The following is a 26,983-nucleotide window of genomic DNA, read 5'->3' on the forward strand; positions in this document are numbered from 1 at the left end:
CTGGATATGTCGGCCTGGATTCTACATTTCAGACTTTGGATATAAACTTTTACATTCTGAATCAGGAAGAAGAATAGCAACAATTAAAGTCTCCCTCATTCCTTATTCATTGCTCGATTGCTTGCAGAGACCAAAACGTGGCATTTTCCCCTCCACCCATCTATTGTTTGCTTATCCATTTCCCACATGTCATTCAGTCAACTGACTCTGCAATCCACATAATTGCTGCATGATGCATTAGTTGTCGCAACAGACCTGTATATAAACCTGTAATATAATAGCTTGCCTTTAATTAGTTGCTGCAGTTATTGTTAACGAGCATTTGCGAAATGCAGAGGCCTGTGGTTACAGATCATTTTGTCAGTAAATATCCACCTTGTGCATGTGTTTGCAGTTATTCCTAATTTGTTACTGATTGTGAGAAAAATTAGAAATTTAGATTGCTTTTCCTTGTCTGTAAAACGGCTGTGTCATTATTCTTGTGGCATCATCAAAGAAAATTGTAAAGGGAGAAGATCTCAAGTTCAGGAGCCAATCATTGAGAAATCTGGCCCAGTGGCTTTTAGCTGTATTGATTGATTGAAAGATACAGCACAGAAACAGGCCCTTCAGCCCACCGAGTCTACGCCGACCATCAATCACCCATTCACTCTAGTTCTATGTTATCCCACTTTCTCATCCACTCCCTACACACTAGGGGCAATTTACAGAGAACTAATTAAACTACAAACTCGCACATCTTTGGGGTGTGGAAGGAAATTGGACACCCAGAGGAAACCCACATGGTCACAGGGAGAACGGGCTAACTCTACGCAGACAGCACCCGAGGTCAGGATCGAACATGGGTCTCTGACGCTGTGAGGCAGCAGCTCTGCCAGCTGCGTCACTGTGACTACTGAGAGAGCGTAGCATTGTTGGAAAAGCTGTCCCGGGGACCATCAACAAGCAGTGTGGTCCTGAACACATCATGTGTCTTAGTGATGACCAAGGGATGGATATTGTCCCCAGCACTCTAGTATTAATATTGTCCCCAGCATACTGGTATTGATATTGTCCCCAACATACTGGTATTGATATTGTCCCCCGCACACTGGTATTGTCCCCAGTGCACGGTGCATCACTCGCCTATTGTCCGCACAAATAATGTCAGGGCATTCTTAGGCCTAAATGAATGATGGTGGAGTGGCGTGCGACAGGTGGCTGGTGCTCACTGATGGAGCAGCGCACATCCATGCTGCACTGGGAGAGTCACCATGCATTCTGCATTTCAGTCTTTGGATGATGCAAGTTTAACGATGGCCTCATCTGCCCCCTGGTGTCAAAGTACAAAACAAATCATAGGAGAGAGTGTCTTTTTTTTTGAGATACCGCATGGAAACAGGCCTTTTGGCCCACATAGTCCGCACTGTCCAGCGATCCCCACACATTAACAGTATCCTACACACACTAGGGACAATTTACATTTTATACCAAGTCAATTAACCTACATACCTGTGCGTCTTTGGAGTGTGGGAGGAAACCAAAGATCTCAGAGAAAACCCACACGGTCACGGGGAGAACGTACAGACAGCACCTGTAGTTGGGATTGAACCCGGGTCTCCGGCGCTGTAAAGCAGCATCTCTAACGCTGCGCCACCGTACTGCCTTTAATATCCTGGTCAATATTGATCCTTTGGTCAACATTTCTACAACAACTGGCCTGGACAGAACGTTTCCACTAGTGCGAGATGTGGACAGAATGTTTCCACTAGTGGGAGAGTCTAGGACCAGAGGGCACAGCCTCAGAATAAAAGGACGTACCTATAGAAAGGAGATGAGGAGGAATTTCTTTAGCCAGAGGGGGGTGAATCTGTGGAAATTATTGCCACAGACAGCTGTGGAAGTCGTCTTTGGGTATTTTTAAGGCAGAGATTGACAGATACTTGATTAGTATGGGTGTCAGGGGTTACGGGAAAAAAGCAAGAGAATGGGGTTGAGAGGGAAAGATAGATCAGCCATGATTGAATGGCGGAGTAGACGTGATGGGCCGAATGGCCTAATTCTGAAAAATGATGAACTTATGTAGCAGCTCGCTGTTTGTGGGGGATTGTGCGGTGCTGTGTTTTCCTAGTTAAACCAATGATAACTCTTCTAAAAGCATCTGCTCGCTGTCAAGTGCCTCTGAGCAGTCTGTGCATGTGAGCACACCACAGGAATTCAAAGTCCCCTCTTACTTGATGTCTGCTTAGTTCTGTAGCCAAAGTATTAACCACCATGCTGATTGGAGACGTGTATGCAGAGGAAATTTAAATGAGTCACCAGGATGGAGACCCAAGGAACTGCAGATGCTGGAGTCTTGAGCAAAACACAAAGTGCTGGTGGAACTCAGTGGTCAGCCAGTATCTGTGGAGGGAATGCACGGATGACGTTTTGGGTCGGGACCCCTCTGTAGACTAGTGGTGAGGGGAGGGGGGGGGAGAAAGGTGGAAGAAGTGTGGACGGGACAAAGTCTGGTAAGTGATAGGTGGATACAGGTGAGTGGGGGGGGTGATTGACAGATGGTTGGACAAAGGCTAGGGATGAAAAGGAGACAAAATGGTGTCAGATCAGGAGAGAAGAGGAATGAAATATAAAGCCAGAGACAACCAGACAACATATTAGACTAGGCCTACCTTTCAGAGTCTGAAGAAGGGTACCGTACTGAAATGACACCTGTCCATTCCCTCGCTGGATGCTGCCTGACCCACTGAGTTGCTCCAGCACTTTGTGCTTTGAGTTGGGTTGCTGCCTGGAATGGAGAGGATCACTGCTCCCTCAGTGGGTAAATGTCATTGTGGGCAAGTGCCCCGCTCCTGGTTACACGTGTCTTGTTGACCACAGTGGCATTTCAGAGACTTTTACACAGGCACGGTGGAGCAGCGCTAGAGATGCTGCCTCACAGCACCGGAGACCAATCATCACCGAGAGTGCTGTCCGTACGCAGTTTGTATGTTCTCCCTTTGGGTGCTTCGATTTGCTCCCCCACTCCAAAAGGCGTACAGATTCGTAAGTTAATTGGCTCTGTAAATTGTCCCTCGTGTGTACATAGTGCTAGTGTACTAGGTGATCGATCGCAGGTTGATGCAGATTCAGTGGGCTGGGGGGCCTGTTTCCATGCTGTATCTCTAAAGTCTAAAGATATGCAGGGGATGGGGGGATATGGATCACGTGCAGGCAGATCAGAGTCATTCCTGGCACAGACATTGTGGGCAGAAGATCCTGTTCCTGTGCTGTACTGTTCTGTGTGCTATGTTAATATTTTGATAAGGGGGAAGACTATTGCTGTGAGCCTGCTGATTTTCCAGTGTAGGCCTCCTTTGACATTTCCACCCTGGGATAAAGGCTTCTAACGCTATCTATGCCTCACAAAATATTTTATACTTCATCAGATCTCCCCTCAACCTCTGAAGTTCCAGGGAAAACAATCCAAGAAAACAACACTCCCTGTAGTTAATGCTTTCTAATCCAGGCAGCTTTTTGATAAACCTCCTCAGCACCTTCTCCAAAACCTCTACATCCCTTGTTGCACGGGGGTGACCAGCACTGCACTCGTAACTCCTGATGCTGCTCAACCAAAACCCTAGAAATGTGCAGCATGACTTCCTGAGGTTGTTTCTTTTTTGGTTTATGATTGGGACATGTACTGAGATACAGTGAAATACTTTGCTCTCTAGTTCCACACGATTAAGATACGACTGGATAGTCCGCAAACAGAGCTTCTCAGTGCACCTCAGCACAGTCTCGGATGTAACAATGCTGTTGCACTCTGGGTAACAGCGGCCCGAACCACCGACCGCACTGTTTGCCCAACAAGCCTTTCCAATTTGTCCACAGTCGACGTGCGTTAAACATTCTTTTTATAAGGGAAAAGTCATGTTTGTACAACATGTAAACATGCCCTTCAGCCAAATTTGCCCTTGCCAACCTAGATGCCCCATCTACACCAGTCCCACCTGCCCATGTTTGGCCCATATCCCTCTAAACCTTTCCTATTTTTCTTACCATATTTTAGATAGGCACATGAATGTGCAGGGAATGGAGGGATATGGATCATGTACAATCAAATGAGATCAGTTTAACTTAGCATCATGTTCAGCATGGACATTGTAGGCTGAGGGCCTGTTCCTGTGCTGTACTGTTCTATGTTCTATCCACGTATCTGTCAAAATCTATTCTAAATGCTGTTATAGTATACGAGCGTTTGACGGCTCTGTGCCTGTACTAGCAGGAGTTTAGATGAGGGTGAAGCCAACCAAACAGTGAAAGGTCTGGATAGAGTAGATGTAGAAACATAGAAAATAGGTGCTGGAGGAAGCCATTTGGCCCTTCGAGCTAGCACCGCCATTCATTGTTATCATGGCTATGGGCTTCTTATTTTTAAGAGAGGATTTTTCCACCAGTGGGGGGGTCTAGAGTGGATGTAGAGAGGATGTTTCCACCAGTGGGGGAGTCTAGGACCAGAGGCCTTGGCTCAGAAGTCATGCTGTTGGATTCCTGTCCAACAAGGCTTCTCAGTTATCCTTAAACTGTGCACGAACTTCAGGGGCTGTTTGACAAGAATCTACTTGAATGCTTCACCTTTTGGTGGCGCTGTGAATCCTCTGAGTGGCCTGTTTGGTCACTGGTGTGCACCTGGTCCGGGGCAGAGAGCTGCTCTGGGTGATCACAGTGGGGAGCAGAGGATGACTTTGCCAGTAACACGTGTGTAATGCTGCAGGTCTCGGTGCCCTGGCGCGGGGCCAGGCAACAGTCCAGTGCTCCTCGATCCTCGGCACCAGCATGGCCAATGAAGATGACGACCCGGTTGTACAGGAGGTGAGTGATCGGCCCCTGACAGCAGAGGTCCCCTGTCCCACCCCTGCATGGTTGCTATATTTGGCTTAATTTCTCTGGTTAATCCCTGCCTCATGACTGTGTTAGGTCTTCCTTTATGTTGTTATAAACACTCATGTGTACATTTAGACTTTACTTTGGACTCTAGAGATACAGCATAGAAAGTGATCACCTGTACACTAGTTCTATCCTACACACTAGGGGCAATTTACAAACGCCAATTAACCTACAAACCTGTGCATCTTTGGAATGTGGGAGGAAACTGGAGCACCGGGAGAAAACCCACGCGGTCACGGGGAGAACGCCCATAGTCAGGATCGAAGCCGGGTCTCTGGAGCTGTCGGACAGCAACTCTACCGCTGCACCACTGTGCCACCCAAAAGTGAAGGAACAGTTACTGGGGTAACTCAGTGGGTCAGGCAGGATCTCTGGATGACGTTTTCGGTTGGTACCCTTCAGGCTGGTTGTCACAGGAGGGGATCAGTGAGACAGAACCCCAGTCAGAGGGAGGAGGAGAAGTAAGCAAACCTTGAGGAGGTTTTCCAGTGGAACAGTCACAGTGTCGGTACATATCATATAAGGTACATTTTACCGGTTGCTGACCATTTTAATTCCCATTCCCACGTTGACATTTCTGTCCAGGGCCTCCTCCAAAGTGAAGCCTCATGCATACTCTAGGAACAGCACCTCGTATTCCGCTTGGGCAGCTTACAATCAACGGTATGAACGTTGAATCCTTCAATTTCATAACCCACCCTGCTCTCCCTTATTCCCCCATATTACCACTCCTCCCCTCCCTGTGCCCCACCTGGACTCGCATCTATTTCTTCCCTATCCCTCTCTTCCACTTACCTTCTTCCGAGCAGCACAGTGGCACAGCGGTAGAGCTGCTGCCTCACAGCACCAGAGACCTGGGTTTGATTCTGACTGTGGATGCTAACTGTACAGAGTTTGTACGTTCTCCCTGTGATTGCGTCGGCTTCCTCTGGGTGCTCTAGTTTCCTCCCACACTCAAGATGTGCGTGTTTGTAGGTTAATCAGCTTCTGAAAAAATGCCCCTAGTGCGTAGGATAGAACTAGTGTACAGATGGTCGGCACAGACTCGGTGGGTGGAAGGGCCTGTATCTCTAAACTGAATAAACTAAACTAAAACTCTACTTCACAATTTACTCTTACTATACATAAGCACAAGCATACAGACGAAGGGTGTAAGAATAGTAGATTACATTGAGACCGTTTACAGGAGTTGCAGTGGAGTGAAAGATCGTGCAGCTCTGTCGTGAGCCGAGCAGATAATTCCCCCTGTATCCTGGCCACATCAGCCATCTTCCTAACACACACCTGCCTCCCGAATGATCGCAGAGGTTGCTATTGCAGCCGCCCCTGCACTCAGTCTGCTGTGGCTGGCCCAGTACAGGGAGCGTGGAGGTCAGCTTGTCAGGGTGTTGAGAACAATCTGTCAGCACTCAGAGGTGTACAGCACAGAAACTGGCCCTTCAGCCCAACTCGTCCATCCTGACCAACATGCCCCATCGACACTAGTCCCACCTGCCTTTGTTTGGCCAATTCCGTTCTAAACCTTTCCTATCCGTGTACCTGTCCAATGTCTTTTAAATGCTATTTTAGTAGCTGCCTCAACTGGTTCCTCTGGCAGCTTGTTCCTTAAACTCACTGCCCACTGAGTGAAACATTTGTCCCTTTTGTTCCTATTAAATCTTTCCACTCTCATCCAAAATCTGTGTTCTCTGGTTCTTGATTCCCCTATCCTGAGGCATTCATCCTATCTAATCCTCACATAGTAGGGTTACACACCTCTCTAAGATCACTCCTGCGCTCCATGAATTCTCCATAAATAACTCGTCTCTCTTTGCTCCTCAGATCGATGTGCATCTGGCCAAGAGTTTAGCCGATAAACTGTACCTGTTCCAGGTGTGTACGCTGAGCCCTTTTGCCCCTCCATCTAGCTATCGGCCTCGTGCTCCCTCTCCCCGGGCCCCATCCTTAACACCATGCCAATGATTCTTCTCTCATCCACAGTATCCAGTGCGCCCGGCCACAATGAAGTACGACGATGTCACCCATTTATCAGCGAAAATCAAACCAAAACAGCGAAAAGTAAGTTCCCTTAGTCGCCATCAGTCCCCGGCCAGCCGTGAGTTCCCTCAGTCCCCATCAGTCCCCAGCCTGCCCTTCCACACCTGCTGTGTTGAGGCTATGGCCTGTGCAGGAATTCCCGAGGGGCAATCTTCATCCCTGTGAAGGACAGAGTGCTGGAATAACTCAGGGGGTCAGGCAGTGTCTCTGGACAACGTGGATAAGTGCCGGGTTGGGTCGGGGCCTTTCTTCATCGCTGCAGTTGAGTCAGGGGGATGGGGACTCCAGCCCCGTCCAGGGTCTGCTCTGCCCAGACCCTCTCCACGCGTGGAGTCCGTGACCAACTCACAAACCTGTTACACGGCGCTGCTCTGTGCACCGCCCTCCAGCCCAGCTCCCCGATGTAAAGGGAAGGGGGGCAGGTACTGGGCACCCAGCGGCCTGTCCAGTGCATCTGTGATCCCACCGGCTGCTGCTGCCGTTCCCCAGCAGCTGGCGAGGCCACGTTTAGAATATTGTGTTCCGTTTTGGTCACCATGTTATGGGAAAAATGTCAAGCTGGAAAGGGTGCAGAGAAGATTTACAAGGATGTTGCAAGGACTCGAGGGCCTGAGCTACAGGGAGAGGTTGGGCAGGCCGGAACCTTAACCCTTAGAGCGCAGGAGGCTGAGGCGGTGATCTTATAGAGAGGTACAAAATCATGAGGGAAGTAGATGGGGTGAATGCACAGTCTTTTACTCAAAGTAGGAGAATTGAGAACCAAAGGACATAGGTTTAAGGTGCGTGGGGAAAGATTTAATCAAAACCTGAGGGGTAACATAGAAAATAGGTGCAGGAGTAGGCCATTCGGCCCTTCGAGCCTGCACAGCCATTCAATATGATCATGGCTGATCATCCAGCTCGGTATCCCGTACCTGCCTTCTCTCCATACCCCCTGATCCTTTTAGCCACAAGGGCCACATCTAACTCCCTCTTAAATATAGCCAATGAACATTTTTCACAAAGGGCTGTGGGTATATGGGCCGAGCTGCAGGAGGAGGTAGTTGAGGCAGGTACTATTGCTAGGGCAACTAAACAAGTGAAGCTGGTGAAGGTACATTTACATTGGCATCGCTTCCAAGAGTAAAACTCCACAGGAAAATTTTAATAGGAACCTGAGGAGCAGCTTTTTCACACAGAGAAAGCGTGCCCCGGGAAGTGTCTCCTGCGGCTCGGCTGCAATCTGCGGCGGGGAACGCTGGCGATGGCATGGACCCGTTGCCGTGCGGGGAGCGTCTCGGTTGGGCGAGTGGGCAGGGAGAAGGCACTGACCTCGGCCCCATATCTTCTGTTGCCATCGACAGGGAGCGGCGGGGATGGCCATCTTGTTGGACCCTCTACTGCCGCCTCTGCGCCGTGCTGCACCATGGGAGGAAGGTCAGGCGCGGGACACACCGGGGTGGGCGCCGGTCCTCCTCCTGGTCCTCCGGGAGGGGGGGGGAGAGAGAGCGCATTTATTAAAGTTTATTTGGTAAATTGTTTTTAAAAAGTAACAAAAGTGGGTTTATTCACACCACAGGGGAATGGTGAGTAGGGTGGGCCTAAAAATGTCGTGCTGTCCTGTACCCTTTTGGCTGAAGTTCATAGTATATAGATGTACTAGACCAAGTGGTATAAATAGATAGATAGGTAGATAGATAGGCCAAACGCAGGCAGGTGGGACTAGTGTAGATGGGGCATGTTGGTTGGTGCGACACGTTGGGCTGAAGGGCCAGTTTCCACTCTATGGCTGTAGGTGGAGGTGGAGATGGCGATTGATACACTGAGTCCCAACTACTGCCGCAGCAAGGGGGAGCAGATTGCGCTCAATGTGGACGGAACCAGCGCTGACGACTCCGGCAGCACCTACACAACGTGAGTAACACCACGGGGCTCCCAGCTCTCCCCCCCCCCGCCCCACTCCCCGCCCCCTCCCTCTCCCCGCCCCCTCCCTCTCCCCGCCCCCTCCCTCTCCCCGCCCCCTCCCTCTCCCCGCCCCCTCCCTCTCCCCGCCCCCTCCCTCTCCCCGCCCCCTCCCTCTCCCCGCCCCCTCCCTCTCCCCGCCCCCTCCCTCTCCCCGCCCCCTCCCTCTCCCCGCCCCCTCCCTCCCCGCCCCCTCCCTCTCCCTCTCCCCGCCCCCTCCCTCTCCCCGCCCCCCGCCCCGCTCCCTGCCCCCTCCCTCTCCCTGCCCCCTCCCTCTCCCTGCCCCCTCCCTCTCCCCGTCCCTGCCCCCTCCCTCTCCCTGCCCCCTCCCCGCCCCCTCCCTCTCCCCGCCCCCTCCCTCTCCCCGCCCCCTCCCTCTCCCCGCCCCCTCCCTCTCCCCGCCCCCTCCCTCTCCCCGCCCCCTCCCTCTCCCCGCCCCCTCCCTCTCCCCGCCCCCTCCCTCTCCCCGCCCCCTCCCTCTCCCCGCCCCCTCCCTCTCCCCGCCCCCTCCCTCTCCCCGCCCCCTCCCTCTCCCCGCCCCTCCCTCTCCCCGCCCCCTCCCTCTCCCCGCCCCCTCCCTCTCCCCGCCCCCTCCCTCTCCCCTCCAGCTCCCTCTCCCCTCCAGCTCCCTCTCCCCGCCCCCGCCCTCTCACCGCCCCCGCCCTCTCCCCGCCCCCTCCCTCTCCCCGCCCCCTCCCTCTCCCCGCCCCCTCCCTCTCCCCGCCCCCTCCCTCTCCCCGCCCCCTCTCTGTCTCTGCCCCCTCTGTGTCTGTCCCCCTCTCTGTGTCTGCCCCCCGCCCCGCTCCCTGTTGCCACCATTCCCTTACAGACATCCTATTGTGCGTAAGACCCTCGAGTGTTGAGCAGAGGACAGAGCGTCCCTCACTCGGCAACAGCTGCTACCTTGCGGCATCTTTGCCCTGCTCACCCCTTGCATGAAGTCACGGGTGTTGACCCATAGTCGGCCGTGTCCCCAGCCCCAGTAGCGTGTGGCAGTGTGAGCGTGCGAGTTGATCTGGGCAGCGTTCTTCTCTCCTGTCTGCAGGAAGCTCATGGACAAACAGATCTTCTCCTCCATCCATTCGGCCGTCAACACCTCCCGCTTCGCCGCCGCCATCTACAGGAAAGGTGAGGTCGGCGCACGGCTAATTCTCAGTGGTCAATGTTTTCTTTATTATTAGTGAAATACTTTGCATACACCTCAGCAAGACTATTCCTGTACATGAGCACAATCCCCGGTTAGTACAGAATGCAATTTGGGCTGCACTGTCCACTGAATCCGTTCGCAAGAGGTGCCATGTTGCCGCCATTTTGCAGTCCCAGCTGCAGCTGGCCACAAAGGCCCGTCGGAGCCGCTGCCTCCATACCGGTCGTCCCGCGAATCAATGTCCCCCTCCTTACATGGCCCTCTTCACTCCTGTTCCCCGAGGGGGGGGGGGGGGGGGGGCAGGAAGCTTTGGAGTTCAGAGGGAGATGGTGAAACCAGGAGGGTGTGGAATGCATTGAATTGCTTTTCCCTCTGATAGCGCGGAGACTTGGCAGGGGACAGTGCAGTCTACCTGATCCATTACTGCGCCAGTTCTGCTGCTGGCCAGAGAGATGTTGATGTGTGTACTTGGCGGTGAGGCTGCTGTAAGTGACTTTTCTCTCTGCTGATGTTGTGCTGCAGGAGAGCTGCACGTGACGCCGCTTCACGGGATGCTGCAGATGCGGCCCAGTTTCTCCTACCTGGACAAAGCGGATGCAAAGCACAGGGAACGAGAGGCCGCAAATGAAGGTAGGAGTGGGATCAGACTCTGCTGCTCTGCGGCTCCCGTTGGAGGGCAGGAAGGGGGTGGAGCAGCAGGCGCTCCGGTTTCCTCCCAAAGATGTGCGGGTTTGTGTGTTTGCGTGAAGGGCCTGTGATGTGTGGGTTTATGTGTTTGTGTGAAGGGCCTGTGATGTGTGGGTTTGTGTGTTTGTGTGAAGGGCCTGTGATGTGTGGGTTTGTGTGAAGGGCCTGTGATGTGTGGGTTTGTGTGTTTGCGTGAAGGGCCTGTGATGGGTGGGTTTGTGTGAAGGGCCTGTGATGTGTGGGTTTGTGTGTTTGCGTGAAGGGCCTGTGATGTGTGGGTTTGTGTGTTTGCGTGAAGAATAGAACCGGAAAATCAATGAATAGGAGGGGAGATATTTTCACGTGGAGGCCACTTGTCGGATTGCGATGAGGAGGGAGGGCTGACTGCCCTGTTATCGTGCCGTACGTGGCCACTGTGACAGTGGGCAGTGCTGGGCTGGCCTGCAGTCTGCGAGCCTGAGAGTAAATGTGACCTGTTCCTCTGCAGCCGGCGACTCCTCTCAGGATGAAGCGGAAGATGACGTGAAGCAGATCACCGTAAGTAGGCCCCACCTCCCTCTGTGGGAGTGCGTGACTATAAAGCCATAGAATTCCTCTTTTCTCAACCAAGTGTGAGATGCGGCATTGCCTCGTCGTTTGAGTTACTAAGCATTAAAGCAATCCAACATAATGTCACTTTAGGGAGTCCACGAAAAGAGGCAACTATAGGTGGCGCAGTGGTAGCTGCCTCACAGCTGCACAGATTCAGGTTTGATCCTGACTAAGAGGTGCTTGCTGTCTATGTGGAGTTTGCACGTTCCTCCAGTGACCACATGGGTTTTCTCCGGATGCTCCGGTTCCTCCCACATTCCAAAGACTTGCAGGTTTGTAGGTTAATTGGCCTCTGTAAATTGTCCCTAGTGTGTAGGATAGAACAAGTCGGTCGGTATGGATTCGGTGGGCCGAAGGGCCCTATCCCACGCTGCATCTGTAAACTAAACTAGTAGAGTGGGATACCCCAGGCACATACACAACCACGACGGTGACAGTCATTGCCTCGATGTTGGCTGCTTGTATCCCACCCAAGATTCTTTTCAAAACCTCTCAACCTCCTATTTGAGTCATAGGCATGGATTGTACAGCACAGAAACAGGTCCTTCAGCCCTACTCCTGCATGCTGACCAAGTTGATTAACCGAGCAAGTCCCACTTGGGTGTGCCTGACCCCAATCTCCAAACCTTCCCTCCATGAACGTGTCAGTGTCTTTTAAATGTCAGGATTGGTCCTCCCTTTTCCACCCCCTCTGACAGCTGGTTTATGATCATCCTTAAACTCTGTCCGTGAGCTTTGGTCACCTGTTATGGCTCGGAGGTGCCCTCCCAAACTGTATCTGAATGTACTCAAGTGCAGAACTTTTCAGGATTTATTACATCTAAAGAGCTGCGTTTTAATGGCATGTGTTTTGTACTGTTTGTTTAGTTTATTGTTACCTGCACCAAGGTACAGTGAAAAGCTTTTATGTTGCATGCTATCCAGTCAGCGGAAAGACTGTACATAATTATAATCGAGCCAACCACCGTGTACAGTTACAGGATAAAGGGTTTAACGTTTAAAGAAAGTCCAATTAAAGATAGTCCGAGGGTCTTCAGTGAGGTAGATGGGAGGTCAGGACCGCTCTCTAGTTGGTGATTGGTAAGTTATTATGCTAATATGTTGGTGAAATAATCATTAATTGTGCTTTATTTCTGCTGACCTCCTGTCTTTGGGACATTGGGGAGTGTTTATTGTTTATCTCCTGCTGTGGAAGTTTAATTACTCCTGCATCCTGGAACACTCTTGTGTTGATCCTCAGGTACGATTTTCACGTCCCGAGTCGGAGCAAGCCCGACAACGCCGCATCCTGTCTTACGAGTTCCTGCAGAAGAAGCAAGCGGAGGAGCCCTGGCATTATCTGCATTACTGCGGTGTGAAGGTGCAGAGACTGACAGCAGCCCTGGGTCCTCTCTAGTGAACATTTACGGACAAAATTTAAAATGGCTGTTTTTTTCCTGCTCCCCCGACCTACCCGCTAATTATTTACAGTGTTGGAAATAACTTGTGTAATGCAGTCTGTATTTGACACGGTTATGAGTCTTTTAAAGGTAGGGAAATCAAGAACGAGAGGGCATAGGTTTAAGGTGAGGGGGGAAAGGTTTAATAGGAACCGGAGGGACATCTTTTTTACTCAGAGTGGTGGATGTATGGAACCAGCTGCCAGAGGAGCTGGTTGAGCAGGTACTATAACAACATTTAAAAGACATTTAATAGACAAAGGAAAGGTTTAGAGGGGTATGCACCAAATCGGACATGGGCAAGTTGGGCCGAAGGGCCTGCTTTCATGCTGTATACATTTGTCAGGAAATTTTGGGGACCTTGAGAATTAGAAAAATTGTGATTTCATCCTCAAACGTTGTGAACCAAAGGCATTGTGCAGAGAGGTTCATGTGGGACTGGGCACCAGGGGGCAGTGTTGATGCACAGGGCACCAGGTGGCAGTGTTGATCCACTGGGGTTCAAGGGACTGGGCACCAGGGGGCAGTGTTGATGCACTGGTTCAAGGGACTGGGCACCAGGTGGAACTGGGCACCAGGGGGCAGTGTTGATGCACTGAGCACCAGGGGGCAGTGTTGGTGCACTGGGATTCAAGGGACTGGGCACCAGGTGGGACCGGGCACCAGGGGGCAGTGTTGATGCACTGGGCACCAGGGGGCCGTGTTGATGCACTGGGCACCAGGGGGCAGTGTTGATGCACTGGGCACCAGCGGGCAGTGTTGATGCACTGGGCACCAGGGGGCAGTGTTGGTGCACTGGGGTTCAAGGGACTGGGCACCTGGTGGGACTGGGCACCTGGTGGGACTGGGCACCTGGTGGGACTGGGCACCTGGTGGGACTGGGCACCTGGTGGGACTGGGCACCTGGTGGGACTGGGCACCTGGTGGGACTGGGCAGGTACTATAACAACAGGTTACATTTGGGCACCTGGTGGGACTGAGCACCTGGTGGGACTGGGGGTGACAATGCCTGTGCTGGGGTACTGATGGTGCCTCTGCTTTGTTCACAGGACAGCAGGTCTGAGCACGAGCGGCAGTACCTCTTCGGTCAGCTGGCTGGCATGCTGGAGACGTCGGAGCTGACCAAATCCCCCAGGTATGAGCCCGCCACCCCTGTAGGACTCTCCCATCTCTCCCCCACCTCATCACAGATCCCCACAGACTAGTAGGGTATGTCAAGTAGGGTATGTAGTCAGTAAACAACACACAGTGCTGGAGGAACTCAGCAGATCAGGCAGCATCTGTGGAGGGAATGGAGTGGCGATATTTTAGGTCAAGGCCCTTCTTTAGACTGATGGGAGTTGGGGGAAGAAAGCTGGAAATGAGAGGTGGGGGCGGGACAGCCTGGCAAGTGACAGGTGGATACCGGTGAGGGGAGGCACAAGGAACCACAGATGATGGATTCTCAAGCAAAACACAAAGTGCTGGATGAACTCAGCGGGTCAGGCAGCATCTGTGGAATGAAATGGACAGGCGACATTTTGCGTCGGGGCCCTTCTACAGACTGATTAGAATGGGGGGGGGGGAGAAAGCAGGAAAAGAGAGGGACGGAACAGAGCATGACAAGTGTGTACAGGGGGGGGGTATGATAGGCATATACGTGGACAAAGGCCGCGATGAAAAGGAGACAAATGTTTGTCACGTGAGGAGAGGATGAAATGTGAGGCCAGAGGGAGGGATGTGGGTGGAAGAGGAGGATTGTGGGAGAGTGGAGGGCGGGACTGGTATTTATGGTCATGTGCCCCTGTAGTCAGGATCGAACCCGGGACTCTGGCGCTGTAAGGCAGAAACTCTGCCACTGTGCCACTGTGCAGTTCTGATAGCAGTGTATAGATGCATGTCTGGTTCAGTGAGATCACTGCGTTTCCCCTGTCGTTGCAGTGAGTATTTGTCCATGTTGATGCCTCCCATTGAAGAAGAAGAATTGTAAGTCCACAATTTTTTATACCTTGCACCTGTTGCGTTAACCAGAGTTTTTGCTCTTGAGGCCTGGCTGGTTGTCACAGGTCTGTGGGTAATGGTGAGCTGCTGCCTCATGTTGTGTGTGCCGTCTGTTGTAGGAAGGTGCCCCTGGCCCCCAGCAACGTGTTGTCCATGGCCCAGCTGCGGACCCTGCCCCTGGCTGACCAAGTGCGCACTCTGATGAAGAACGGTGAGTGGTGCTGAACTACTTTCAGATGAGTGTCCGAATGCACATGGTGGCAATATCTTGTGTGCTCTCCTTGACTAAACGGGGGCTCATCCAAAACTCTTCTGCTTGCATAAGCAAGGAACTGCAGGTGCCAGTTTACAAACAATAACACAAAGTGCTGGAGTACTCTGTGGGGCAGGCACCATCTCCTGAAAACATTGGTAGGTGACATTTCAAGTCGAGACATGTCTGAAGAAGGGTCCCGACCTGAAACATCACCTGTCCATTTCTCCAGAGATGCTGCCTGGCCAGCTGAGTTGCTCCAGCATCATGTGTCGTCTTCTGCTTGCATCATGACCCCCCCTGTTACCCACCACCCCTGTGCTGATGGGCTCCTGCTTCAAAAAACCCTCAATTTTAAAATTATTCTTTATAAAAATCACAGGGAGGAATGACAAACTCCATACAGGTGGCACCCGTAGTTAGGATTGTACCTGGGTCTCTGGTGGTGTAAGGCAGCAACTTTACCACTGCGCCACCATTCGGCCCTGTGGGGCAATGTGAGGTATTTTAATTTACAGCTGCAGCCTCCTTGCCTCAAGCTGCACGTGCTGGGGCGATGTGGCCATCTGTACACACGGGGTGTGACACTCAACCTCCCCTGTATCGTATCGAGCTCTGGTGGCCACAGTTCAGGAAGGAGTCAGGTGGGGGGGGGGGGGGGGTGAAGGTGGGAGGAAGAGGCAGATGGCTGATAGGGAAACAAGGAATTGCAGATGGTGGCCACACGTGTACTGTCTAGATTGTATGCAAAACAAAGCAAAGTATCATTCATTCATTTATTTATTTATTCATTCAAGAGATTCATCGGGATCTAGCCTGGATTGAAAGTTTTCAGTTATGAGGAGAGAATGGATAGATGGACTTGTTTTTCCTGTTGTGAAAGACCGGGGTGTGACTTGATAGAAATATATAAGATAATGAGAGACACAGGCGGGTTAGATAATCAAAACATTTCCCACAGGCATGGGTATCAAAAATTATGCACAGGGTATTTGAAGTGAAACAGAAGGGTACGATATCTAGAACGAGTTGCCAGAATGGCTGGTGGAATGTGCTGAAATTAATATGTTTAAGCGTGGAGACACACACTTAACTAGGTTGGGCATAGCAGGATACTGCAGAAAACACAGACTGCTGGAGTAGCTCAGCGGGTTAGGCAGCATCTGTGGAGAACATGGATAGGTGACTTTTCGGGTCGGGATCCTACTTCGAACCCATTGATGGGGTCTGAAGAAGTGTCAGGACCAGAAAGGTCGCCTATCTCTGTTCTCCAGGGATGCTGCCTGACCCGCTGCGTTACCGCAGTGCCCTGTGTGCTTCCTGCAGATGGCTGACGCGTGGAAGCAGATAAGGGAACACGGACAGGTGGGGCCAGTTCAGCGGGTGGAACAAAACATAAGCAGGTTTCAAGGATTCGGACCAATAAATGAACATTTTGAAGATTGCGAACAACTATATTTATTAAAGCAAAATACAGGAAAGTTATTAGTAAAGCAACGTTCATGCCCCTCGGGGGCACGAGACTGGTTGGTTTATTCATAATTTAATCCAAGACTCCTGTCTGCGATGAAACTCGAGAGTCGTGTCACCTGGGCTGGGGCAGCACAGTGGCGTAGCGGGTAGAGCTGCTGCCCCACAGCGACAAAGACCCGGGTTTGATCCTGACCTTGGGTGTTGGCTGTGTGGAGTTTGCACGTTCTACCTGTGACTGCATGGGCTTCCTCCGGTTTTCCTCCCACAGCCCAAAGACGTGCGGGTTTTCTTTTCTCGGCCTCTGTAAGTTGCCCCTAGTATGTAGGATGGAATAACATAGAACTAGGCACGGTGGCATAGCGAGGTTGCTACCATGCAGCGCCAGAGACTCGGATTTGATCCCGACTAAGGTTGCTGTCTGTATGGAGTTTGTACATTCTCCCCGTGACCGCATGGTTGACCTCCAAGATTTTCAGTTTCCTACCACACTCCACAGACGTACTGGTTTGTAGGTTAATTGGTTTGGTATAAGTGTAAATTGTCCCTTGTGTGTGTAGGATAGTGTTAATGTTAATGTGAGTGTTAACTAGTTGGGCCCAAAGCTCTCCTGCATTGGTGCAGCACCCTGTCCTTCCCCTCTCCCTTCTCTTCCCCTCCCCCTCCCCTCCCCTCCTTTTAAACTTTAAAATGTGAATAACTTAAAAAATATAACACCGATTTCAATAAAACTACTTGCATTATCACGAAAGTGACAATGGTGAATAAGGTGGGCCTAAAATTGTCGCGCTATCGTGTACCGTTTTGGCAGATGTTCAGTCACAAACATGATAACAAACGAGAGTTTTAGTATATAGATGATCGCTGGTCGGTGCAGACTCGGTGGGCCGAAGGGCCTGTTTCCATGCTGTATCTCTAAACTAAACCTACACACACTCCAGTCCAGGCTCCCTCTCTCTCCCTGAAGCTTACTCTTATAAAATAAAATAACCTTGTGTTCTTCCCTTATCTCAGAACAGGTGACTATGTTTCAACTAGCTATCCTCATTCGTGCCAAAATAATGCCAAAATAATGCGAGTTATTTGTCTTATCAGATGTAGACCTAGTCTCGGATGTCTCTGGAAAGGCACAAGTTTTATCATAGTGACCTCGCAGGTGGCCTCTTGATTTACTGGTCCTATGAAGTTAGCCTAAGCATTCTTCCAAAACAGTGAATTGTTTTCCTAAGCAGGGTTTGACATGGTGCTGCTAATTGAGCTGACAACTCAATTTTAGCTGACATAGTCTGTTTAACCCTCACATTACAGGGGGTGGAGGAGAGGGTAAAGGTGGATACAGAGGTAACCCTGGTGTGTGTTCCCCCTTTCTCGCTGATTGACCTCCGGGCTTCCAATTTCCTATCCGCTCTCTAGCCCCCCCTCACCCAATTCACTTTCCATACACTTTCCAGCATTTTTTTGCTGGTTCCCTCTTTGCTCCTTCCCCTCTCCACTTTCTGCCGTCAGTCACTCCCTCTTCTCTCCTCTCCCATCAGGCAAGAGGTACAGAAATGTGAAAGCACACACCTCCAGATTCAGGGACAGTTTCAGGCAACTGAACTGTCCTCACACCAACTAGAGAGCGGTCCTGACCTCCATTGACCCCATTGGAGACTTTCAATGATCTTTAATTGGACTTTATCAAACTTCAATGACAGACCGTGCACTAAATGTTGCGCCCTTTATTCTTTACCTGTGCCCTGTGGATGGCTTGACTAATCATGTATAGTCTTTTCTTTGACTGGATAGCACACAAACAAAAGCTTTTCACTGCCTTGGTACACATGACAATAATAACCTGAACTAAACCACTGTCAGTCCTGATGCAGGGTCTCGGCCTGAAACGTTGACGATTCCTCCCTCCCCCACAGATGCTGCGTGACCCGCTAAATTATTGAGTCATCGAGACATACAGCACAGAAGCAGGCCCTTCGGCCCAACTTGTCCGTGCCAATCATGATCTAACCCATTTGCATGCTGTTCTCTCAGCTTTTCATTTGCACCAGCTTCCAGACCTTTGTGCCATTATGTAAATGTCGGTGCAATCATTGTAATACTTTAGACTTTTAGAGATACAGCGCGGAAACAGGCCCTTCAGCCCACAGAATCCGCGCTGACCAGCGATCACCGCGTACACTAGCACTATCTTACACACACTAGGGACAATTTTACAACTTGCCAAAGCCAATTAACCTACAAACCTGAACGTCTTTGGAGTGTGGGAATAACCGGGGCACCCGGAGAAAACCCACACGGTCACAGGGAGAATGTACAAGTTCCGTGTAGACAGCACCCATAATCAGGATTGAAGCCGGGTCTCTAGCGTTGTAAGGCAGCAACGCCACCGTGCCACCCCAATATGTGCCGTTTCTCGGCTGAGAGGGTGGATAGAAATGGGTTTGTCTCTAATGGAGTTCTGTGCTTTCCCCCTGCAGTGAAGGTGGTGCAGTTTGCGAACCTGATGGGTCTGCTGGGCTCGGGTGTGGATCCCACGGCCGTGCTGCGCTGCATCCAGCAGGTGGCGATGCTGGTCCAGGGCAGCTGGCTGGTGAAGAGGTAACGCACAAGAGTCACATCACAGAGCAACACAGCAGCGAGACCGACCCTTCAGCCCAACCCTGCCAGGCTCACAAAGATGCCCCACCTGTTGACCCATACCCCACTATACCTCTCCTACCCATGCACCTGTCCAAATGTCTTAAATGCTATTATAGTACCTTTAGTTTAGAGATAAAGCATCGAAACAGGCCCTTTGGCCCACCGCGTCCACAATTAATTGTCTAAGGTGGACTCACCCTGTACACTAGTTCTATCCTACACTAGGGATAATTTCCAAAGCCAATTAATCTACAAACCTGCACGCCTTTGGGATGTGGGAGGAAACCAGAGCTCCCGGAGGAAAGTCACAGGGGGAACGTTCAAACTACAGACAGCACCCATAGTCATGATCGAACCCGGGTCTCTGGCGCTGTAAGGCAGCAACTCTACCGCTGCGCCTCCTGCCACAACGACCACCTCTGGCAGCTCGTTCCATGCACCCACCACCCTCTGTGTGAAAAAGTTGCCCCTCAGGTTCCTATTAAATCTTACCCCTCCCACCTTAAACCTCTCAGCTTGTTCCATATATCCACCACTATTTGCCCCTGCTCCTTTCTGTTGCCTGGTGTAAGTTTGCCAGTGGAGGAGATTTTTTCTTGTACATTTGAAGACTTTTGGATAGGCAGGAGGATATGTTGGGAGTGGAGGAATATGGATCACGTGCAGGCAGAGGAGATTAGTTTAACTTGACATCATGTTCAACAAAGACATTGTGGGCTAAAGGGCCTGTTCGTACGCTGCGCTGTTGGAAGTTTCATTTATCCTCTTTTCCCCCTCATTCCCCCCACCCCAGACACCTATAATTCCTTTGTTCCCCACAGAATGTTTCCCTGTTTCTCAGTGCTATAGTTTCATCTCCTGATCCTGGCCGTTACTGTTTTCAGTTATAAACACTTTGTTAGCAGCTAATGCTGTTGTAACTTTAACTACAGGGATGGATTTCCAATGTATTTGCTCAAAAGCTATTGCCATTAAACTCCAGACTCGAGTTGCCGTATTCCAAGAGCCAGTGTTACTCCAGCCCTTCTCATTAGAATGATTTTTTTTGTTTGCTTATCTCCTTAGATTCCGCCAGGTGGAATTGAGACTTTGTGGTGCTAGCTTGTTAAAACATCTCTTATCTCTCACCTCACTGCTTCCTTTCACAGAGACGGGTGAATCATGAAATGGCATTTTTGAGTGTTTAAACAGAAAGAATACAATACTGATTTAAATAAGTCTTGAGGAAACATTTGCTTGTAATCCAAGCACTGATCAATTGATCCCCAGTATCTACAGCTCTCTGGCTCCTGATTTCTGTCCCCTTTAATGTGAATGCGAGTTTCCTTCGATCAGTGCGACACCCTGGGCTCCAATATTAACAGAGGTTCCTTGCTCCCCGGCCCTGTGAATCAATTCTACCTGTCCTATTGAAGCAAAATATCTCACATCTGCTAAAACATGGTCTACAAAATCAAAGTAGCACAGATGTTCGATATCTGATTTAAAAACAGGAAAGGCTGGAAATACAAGTGAGTCAGGCAATATCTGTGTGGTACACCAGTTAGTCTTTCAGTGGCTTTGGCTTTGATTTGTTCTTTTCATACCTTTCATTCATTTGTTCTTTGTCCCTGTTCATATCTGTAGTTTTGCTCTCCCCTGGCTCTCAGTCTAAAGAAGGGCCTCGACCTAAACCATCACCTATTTCTTTTTTCCACAGATGCTGCCTGACCTGCTGAGTTACGCCAGCATTTTGTGTCCATCTTCTGTGTAAACCAGCATAGTGCAGTTCCTTCCTTTGCACTTGGCTCTTGACTACACATTTAGTCTTTCAAGCCATCTTGGCTTCCTGCCCTGATAACCCTGCCTACAATGTACAGTTCAGCCGACCATAAAGTGCCGTGTTGAGGCAGCCAATGGCATGAACACTGAATTCTCCCATTTTAAGGAACATCCCCACTTCCCCATTTCTCTTCATGGCCTCCTCTCACACCCATTTCTCCCACAATCCAACCCCTTTTCCTCAGCTTGTAGAGCTGCTGCCTCACAACGCCAGAGACCCGGGTTCGATCCTGACCTTGGGTGCTGTCGGTGTAGAATTTGTATGTTTTCCCTGTGACCCCGTGGGTTTTTTCTGGGTTCTTCAGTTTCCCCCCACACTCCAAAGACGTGCAGGTTTGTAGATGAATCGGCCTGTGTAAATTGTCCCTAGTGTGTAGGGAGTGGATGAGAGAGAGGGATACCAGATCTAGTGTGAACAGGTGATCAATGGTCGGCGTGGAGTTGGTGGGCCAAAGGGCCTTTTTCAATTCTGCATCTCTAAAATAAACTAAATATCCCTCTCCCTGACTTCACATTTCACTGCTCCTCTTATCTCTTTTGTCTCCTTTTCACCTCCAGCCTTTGACACTCCCTCATCTTCCAATCACCCCCCCCCACCTGTATCCACCTATCACTTCCCAGGTTTTGTCCCGCCCATACCTCTCTTTTCCAGCTTACCCCTCCTTTAATCAGTCTGAAGAAAGGTCCCGACTCGAAACGTTGCCTGTCCATTCTCTCCACAGATGCTGCCTGACCTGCTGAGTTCCTCTCTAGAGCTGTGTGTGTTGTTTGGGGAGGGGTGATGTTCCCATTCACATGTCCCGGAGGTTTCTGTGGGCAGTGGCCGTGGGAGCTGCTGCACGGCGGTGTGACTCCGAGATCCACCTGCTGCCAACTCCGACGCCTCGATTTGTCCTTTTTTTATTCTGAACTAATCTCAGTTGGTCTTCCTTTGGACAGTGACGTGCTCTACCCCAAGGACACCTGCAGCCCCCACAGTGGAGTTTCCGCAGAAGTGCTGTGCAGAGGGAGGGACTTTGTTGTAAGTACAGCAGCTCAATACATTTCCTTGTTCCCTTCACAAATCTCAACATTAGGAAGGCCTGCATTCCTATAGCACCTTGCCGCCCCACGGTGGTGCAGCGGTAGAGCTGCTGCCTGACAGCGCCAGAGTGCCGGGTTTGATCCTGACCATGGGTGCTGTCTATGTGGAGTTTGCATGTTCTCGCTGTGACTTTCTCAGGGTACTCCGGTTTCCTCCTGCATCCCAAACATGTGCAGGTTTGTAGGTTAAGTGGCCTCTGTAAATTGGTCCTAAGTGTGTAGTGAGTGAATGCGAAACTGGGATAACATAGAGCTAATTTACAGGTGATCGTTTTTCAGCACAGACTCGGTGGGCCAAAGGACCTGTTTCTGCGCTGTATTTCTAATCTAAAGCTAAACATAGCAGCCAGTAGCACCAGCACACAGTAGATGCAGGAATGCAACAGCCAGCTTTATCACAGTAACGACCCACAAACAGGAATGTGGCAATGAAGAAAAGCATATATTTTATTGATATTGATAACGGGGCTAATATTGGACAGGACATCAAGAGAAAGTCACAGTGCTGGAGTGGGTCAGGCAGCAGCTCTGGAGAACATGGATAGGTGACGATTCGGGTCAGGACCTTTCTTCTATCCATGTTCTCCAGAGATGCTGTCTGACCCACTGAGTTACTCCAGCACTTTGTGTCTATTGTTTGTAGCCCAGCATATGCAGTTCCCTGTGTCAGCAGGAATACTCGCCCATCGTCTCCCCCAGCACTCGTCCCGTCCACTCGGGCAAGTTGTCCCCTCTGCCTCAACAATCAAGAAATGTGTGAGGAATTGAAAACCTTTTGGCTGATCTTTTCCTCGTCTCCCCTCTGTAGATGTGGAAGTTTACACAAGATCTCTGGGTCATCCGGAAAGAAGTAGCTGCTGTGATCAAGGTGAGTCGAGTGAGTGAAGCGTGGACAGGTTGCTGCCTCAGTTTTGTTCACAATGGGAAAACTAGACCAGCCGTGATTGAATGGCGGAGCAGACTCGAGGGGCTGAGTGGCCGAATTCTGCCCCTACGTCATAGTCATACAATGTGGAAACAGGCCCTTTGGCCCAACTTGCCCACACCGACCAACATGCCCCATCCACACTAGTCCCACTTGCCTGTGTTTGCCCCACATCCCTCTAAACCTGTTTTATCCATGTACCTGTCTAATTGCTTCTTAAATGTTGCGAAAGTCCCTGTCTCAACTACTTCCTCCAGCAGCTCATTCCATACACCCACCACCCTTTGCATGAAAATGTTACCCCTCAGATTCCTATAAAAACCTATCCCCCTTAAACCTATGCCCTCTGGTTCTCGATTCTCCTACTCTGGGCAAGAGACTCTGTGCATTTACCTGACCTATTCCTTGCTTATCATTCTTGCTAAGCATTCTTGTCTTGCTCAGCATTAGAATTCCCCCAAGGCTGTAACAGTATCTTGTTTGTAAAAGCCCCAAAGGCAGTGATTGAAAGTTGGGAACCTGCCCTCACCTCTGCTTGTCTCTGTTGAACAGCTGCCCCCTGAAGATGTGAAGGACTTCCTGGAGCAAATGGCGGTTCCGCGGGTCAACAAAGGCTGGGAGTTCCTGCTTCCCCACGACTCCAAGTTTGTGAAGAAGCACCCAGATGTGATCCAGAGGCAGCACATGCTTTGGATGGGGATACAGGCCAAGTAAAGCGATACCTCCCTCTGGTCTGGGGCTGGGGAAAGCTGAGAGACCTGACTCAAACATGCCAGCAGTAACTCCTTCACTCACTGATTGTGTCACGCAGGGTCCTTAGATTGCACTGAATCCGTTCTGCCTTTTTGCTGGCACTTTTGTACAGTTTGCAGTAATATTGAGGAGTCGCTGGAGTTTAGAGGGATGAGGGGGACATCAACTGAATAGTGAAAGGATTGGATAGAGTGGATGTGGAGAGGATGTTTCCACTAGTGGGAGTCTAGGACTAGAGGTCATAGCCTCAGAATTAAAGGGCATTCCTTTAGGAAGGAGATGAGAAGGAATTTCTTTAGTCAGAGTGTGGTGAATCTGTGGAATTCATTGCCACCGAAGGTGGTGGAGGCCAAGTCATTGGGTATTTTTAAAGTGGAGAGTGGCAAGTTCTTGATTAGTAAGGATGTCAAAGGTTATGAGGTGAAGGCAGGAGAATTGGGTTGAGAGGGAAAAATAGATCAACCACGATCGAATGGCGGAGTAGACTTCTTGGGCCGAATGGCTGAATTCTGCTCCTATGTCTTATTGGCCTCCTGATTGCAGGATGTACAAAGGGAAACATAGAGCAGGACAGCACGGGAACAGGCTCTTTGGCCCACAATATCTGTGCCCAACATGACGGCAAGTTAAACTCATCTCTGCCTGCATGCGATCCATATCCCTCCACTCCTTACACATCCATGTGATCCATATCCCTCCACTCCTTACACATCCATGTGATCCATATCCCTCCACTCCTTACACATCCATGTGATCCATATCCCTCCACTCCTTACACATCCATGTGATCCATATCCCTCCACTCCTTACACATCCATGTGATCCATATCCCTCCACTCCTTACACATCCATGTGATCCATATCCCTCCACTCCTTACACATCCATGTGATCCATATCCCTCCACTCCTTACACATCCATGTGATCCATATCCCTCCACTCCTTACACATCCATGTGCCTGTCTAAAAGCCTCTTAAAATGTCACCGTCATATCAGCCTCCACCGCCAGCCCTGGCAGAGCGTTCCAGGCACCCACCACTCGGGGAAAAAAACCCTTCCGCACGTATCTCTAAGTGTGAACAAAAAAAAAACCTTGAATCTGTGCACTGACTTATTTTACAGGTTACTTAAGCTCTCACCGATAAGCTATGCCCCACACATCTCCTTCCCCTAAAAGCAATGCCATCTAGTCTCAAACATTTCCATAGTGGGGAAAAAGGTTTTGACTGCCTACCCTGTCTTAGCTTCTCATCAGCACTTCTTTCAGGTCTCCCCTCAGCCTCTGACACTCCAGAGACAACAAAGCAGGCTTGTCCAGCCTTGTGCCCAGTTGCCGGCCTGCATCTCCGTGTTTAGTAGTTTAGAGATACAGTGGGGAAACAGGCCCTTCGACCCACCAAGTCCGCACCAACCAATGATCCCCACACATTAACACACACTGGGGGCAATTTGCACTTATACCAAGCCAATTAACCTACAAACCTGTATGTCTTTGGAGTGTGGGAGGAAACCGAAGATCTCGGAGAAAAGCCACGCGGGTCACAGGGAGAATGTACAAACTCCATAAGGACAGCACCCGTAGTCGGGATCGATCCTGGGTCTCTGGCGCTGCAAGCGCTGTAAGGCAGCAACTCTACAGTTACGCCAGTGCTCGGTCCTGCCTTTGCTGTTTCCAGTGGCAATGGGTGAAGCAGTTGCCATGGCAGTACAGGAACCCTTGTTGATGGTGTTGACCTGCTCTGGTGCCTTCTTCTCACTCCACCCATCGGCCTTCCGTGCAACATTTGCACACACTTCAACTTTCATTACATCGCCGTCTTATTCAAATTTGGCACTCTCTCTCCCGTGGTTTTATTTTCTCTCTCAGCACAAAAGCAGCAATTTGTTTTATGCAGACGAATCATAGCAGGTCCAAAGAGCTTCTTTGCCCTGACTTCTGCACGGCTTGTGGCTGGCTCCTGCTCAAAGCAGGCTATCAAATCCCACATCTAACAGTGCTGGACGATTGCCCTGAGCAAAACACTCGGCGGGTCAGGTAGCATCTGTGGAGGGAAATGGACAGGCAAGATTTTGGGTCGGGACCCTTTTTCACACTAATTGTGGGAGGAGGAAGGCTGGATGAGAGGTGAGGACAGGACAAAGCCCAGCAGGTGAGGGGGGGGGGGGGGGGGGCTATTGGCAGATTGTGGAGTAAGGGGGTCAGATGTAGGGAGAACAGGGGTGAAATGTGAAGCTGGAGGAAGGATGTGGGTGGAAGGGAATGGTGCGGTTGGGGAGAGGGGGTGAGGTAGTGGGGACACTGGGTTGTGTGCACGGGAAAGGGAGAGGTTGAAGAGGGTTAGTATTTAACTTTCATGCTGTGGTATTGTAAGCTGCACAAGCAGTGCTGCTTCCCCGTCTGTGTAGATTTCATTGAGCTTGACTTGGTACCAGTGACAAAATGCAGTCCCTTTTGTCAAGGAGAAGTGGCCGAGAAACAGGGAGCTACTTCCTTCCCTATTCAATGTGCTGTCTGCTACAATTATTACGATCCAGGGAAACTGCTGGTATGCATTGTGTTGGACAGCCAGCGTCCCTAATGTGCTTCTGGTGTGCTCGTTAGATGTATTAGCACTCGAGACGGGACTGCCGGGATTATTGTGTTGGGAACATGAAACTATTGTTCTCCCCACTGGAGTATTGTGTTCCAATTCTGCAGCACTGCATGTGAAAGCAAAGGGGGAACCGGTAGGGGAACAGACGAAGAGGAGATGTAATGCAACGCTTGCAGGGATGTGGGGCTGCAGTTACGTGGCAAGGGTGGGGTGTTCTCAGTGAGGTTCAATAGACCCATTGGTGAGGAGGCCACATTTAAGAGTATTGTGTAGGAAGGAACTGCAGATGTTGGTTTACACCGAAGATAGACAAAATGCTGAAGTAACTCAGCGGGACAGGCGGCATTTCTGGAGAGAAGGAATGGGTGGCATTTTGGGTCGAAGGGCTCCACCAGAAACGTCTCTCATCCCTTCTCTCTAGAAATGCCACCTGTTCCGCTGAGTTACTCCAGATAATGGCATTATCTTAAGAGTATTGTGTTCAGTTTCAGTCAGCTTGCTATATAGAAAGAATGTTGTTAAGCTGCAAAGAATGCAGATTTGCAAGGATATTGCCAGGACCCGAGGGCCTGAGCTCCAGGGAGAGAGGACATATCACCAACCTGAGCTGAGATAACACGGAACAAACAGTACAGCACAGCACAGCAACAGGCCCTTTGGCCCAATGTCTGTGTTGTACATGATGTCAAGTTAAACTAATCTCTCCCTGCATGTGAT

The 26,983-nt window shown here is 50.5% G+C and overlaps 1 protein-coding gene across 1 annotated transcript in view; it reads left to right on the plus strand.

Moving 5' to 3' along the window:
- The window catches only part of polr3e (polymerase (RNA) III (DNA directed) polypeptide E), a 46,915-nt gene that overhangs the window by 779 nt on the left and 19,153 nt on the right, over positions 1-26,983 (plus strand). Inside the window, exons 2-16 of the mRNA XM_078418535.1 lie at positions 4,736-4,833; positions 6,730-6,780; positions 6,889-6,966; positions 8,720-8,838; positions 9,932-10,014; positions 10,556-10,663; positions 11,208-11,257; positions 12,552-12,671; positions 13,800-13,885; positions 14,671-14,715; positions 14,850-14,941; positions 18,928-19,048; positions 21,851-21,932; positions 22,803-22,862; positions 23,472-23,629. Of these exons, the coding sequence (XP_078274661.1) occupies positions 4,798-4,833; positions 6,730-6,780; positions 6,889-6,966; positions 8,720-8,838; positions 9,932-10,014; positions 10,556-10,663; positions 11,208-11,257; positions 12,552-12,671; positions 13,800-13,885; positions 14,671-14,715; positions 14,850-14,941; positions 18,928-19,048; positions 21,851-21,932; positions 22,803-22,862; positions 23,472-23,629 (1,289 nt within the window). The 5' untranslated portion in view covers positions 4,736-4,797. The remainder of the gene's footprint in view (positions 1-4,735; positions 4,834-6,729; positions 6,781-6,888; positions 6,967-8,719; positions 8,839-9,931; positions 10,015-10,555; positions 10,664-11,207; positions 11,258-12,551; positions 12,672-13,799; positions 13,886-14,670; positions 14,716-14,849; positions 14,942-18,927; positions 19,049-21,850; positions 21,933-22,802; positions 22,863-23,471; positions 23,630-26,983) is intronic.

This window comes from Rhinoraja longicauda, chromosome 21 (genome assembly GCF_053455715.1).
Source record: "Rhinoraja longicauda isolate Sanriku21f chromosome 21, sRhiLon1.1, whole genome shotgun sequence".
NCBI lineage: Eukaryota > Metazoa > Chordata > Chondrichthyes > Rajiformes > Arhynchobatidae > Rhinoraja > Rhinoraja longicauda.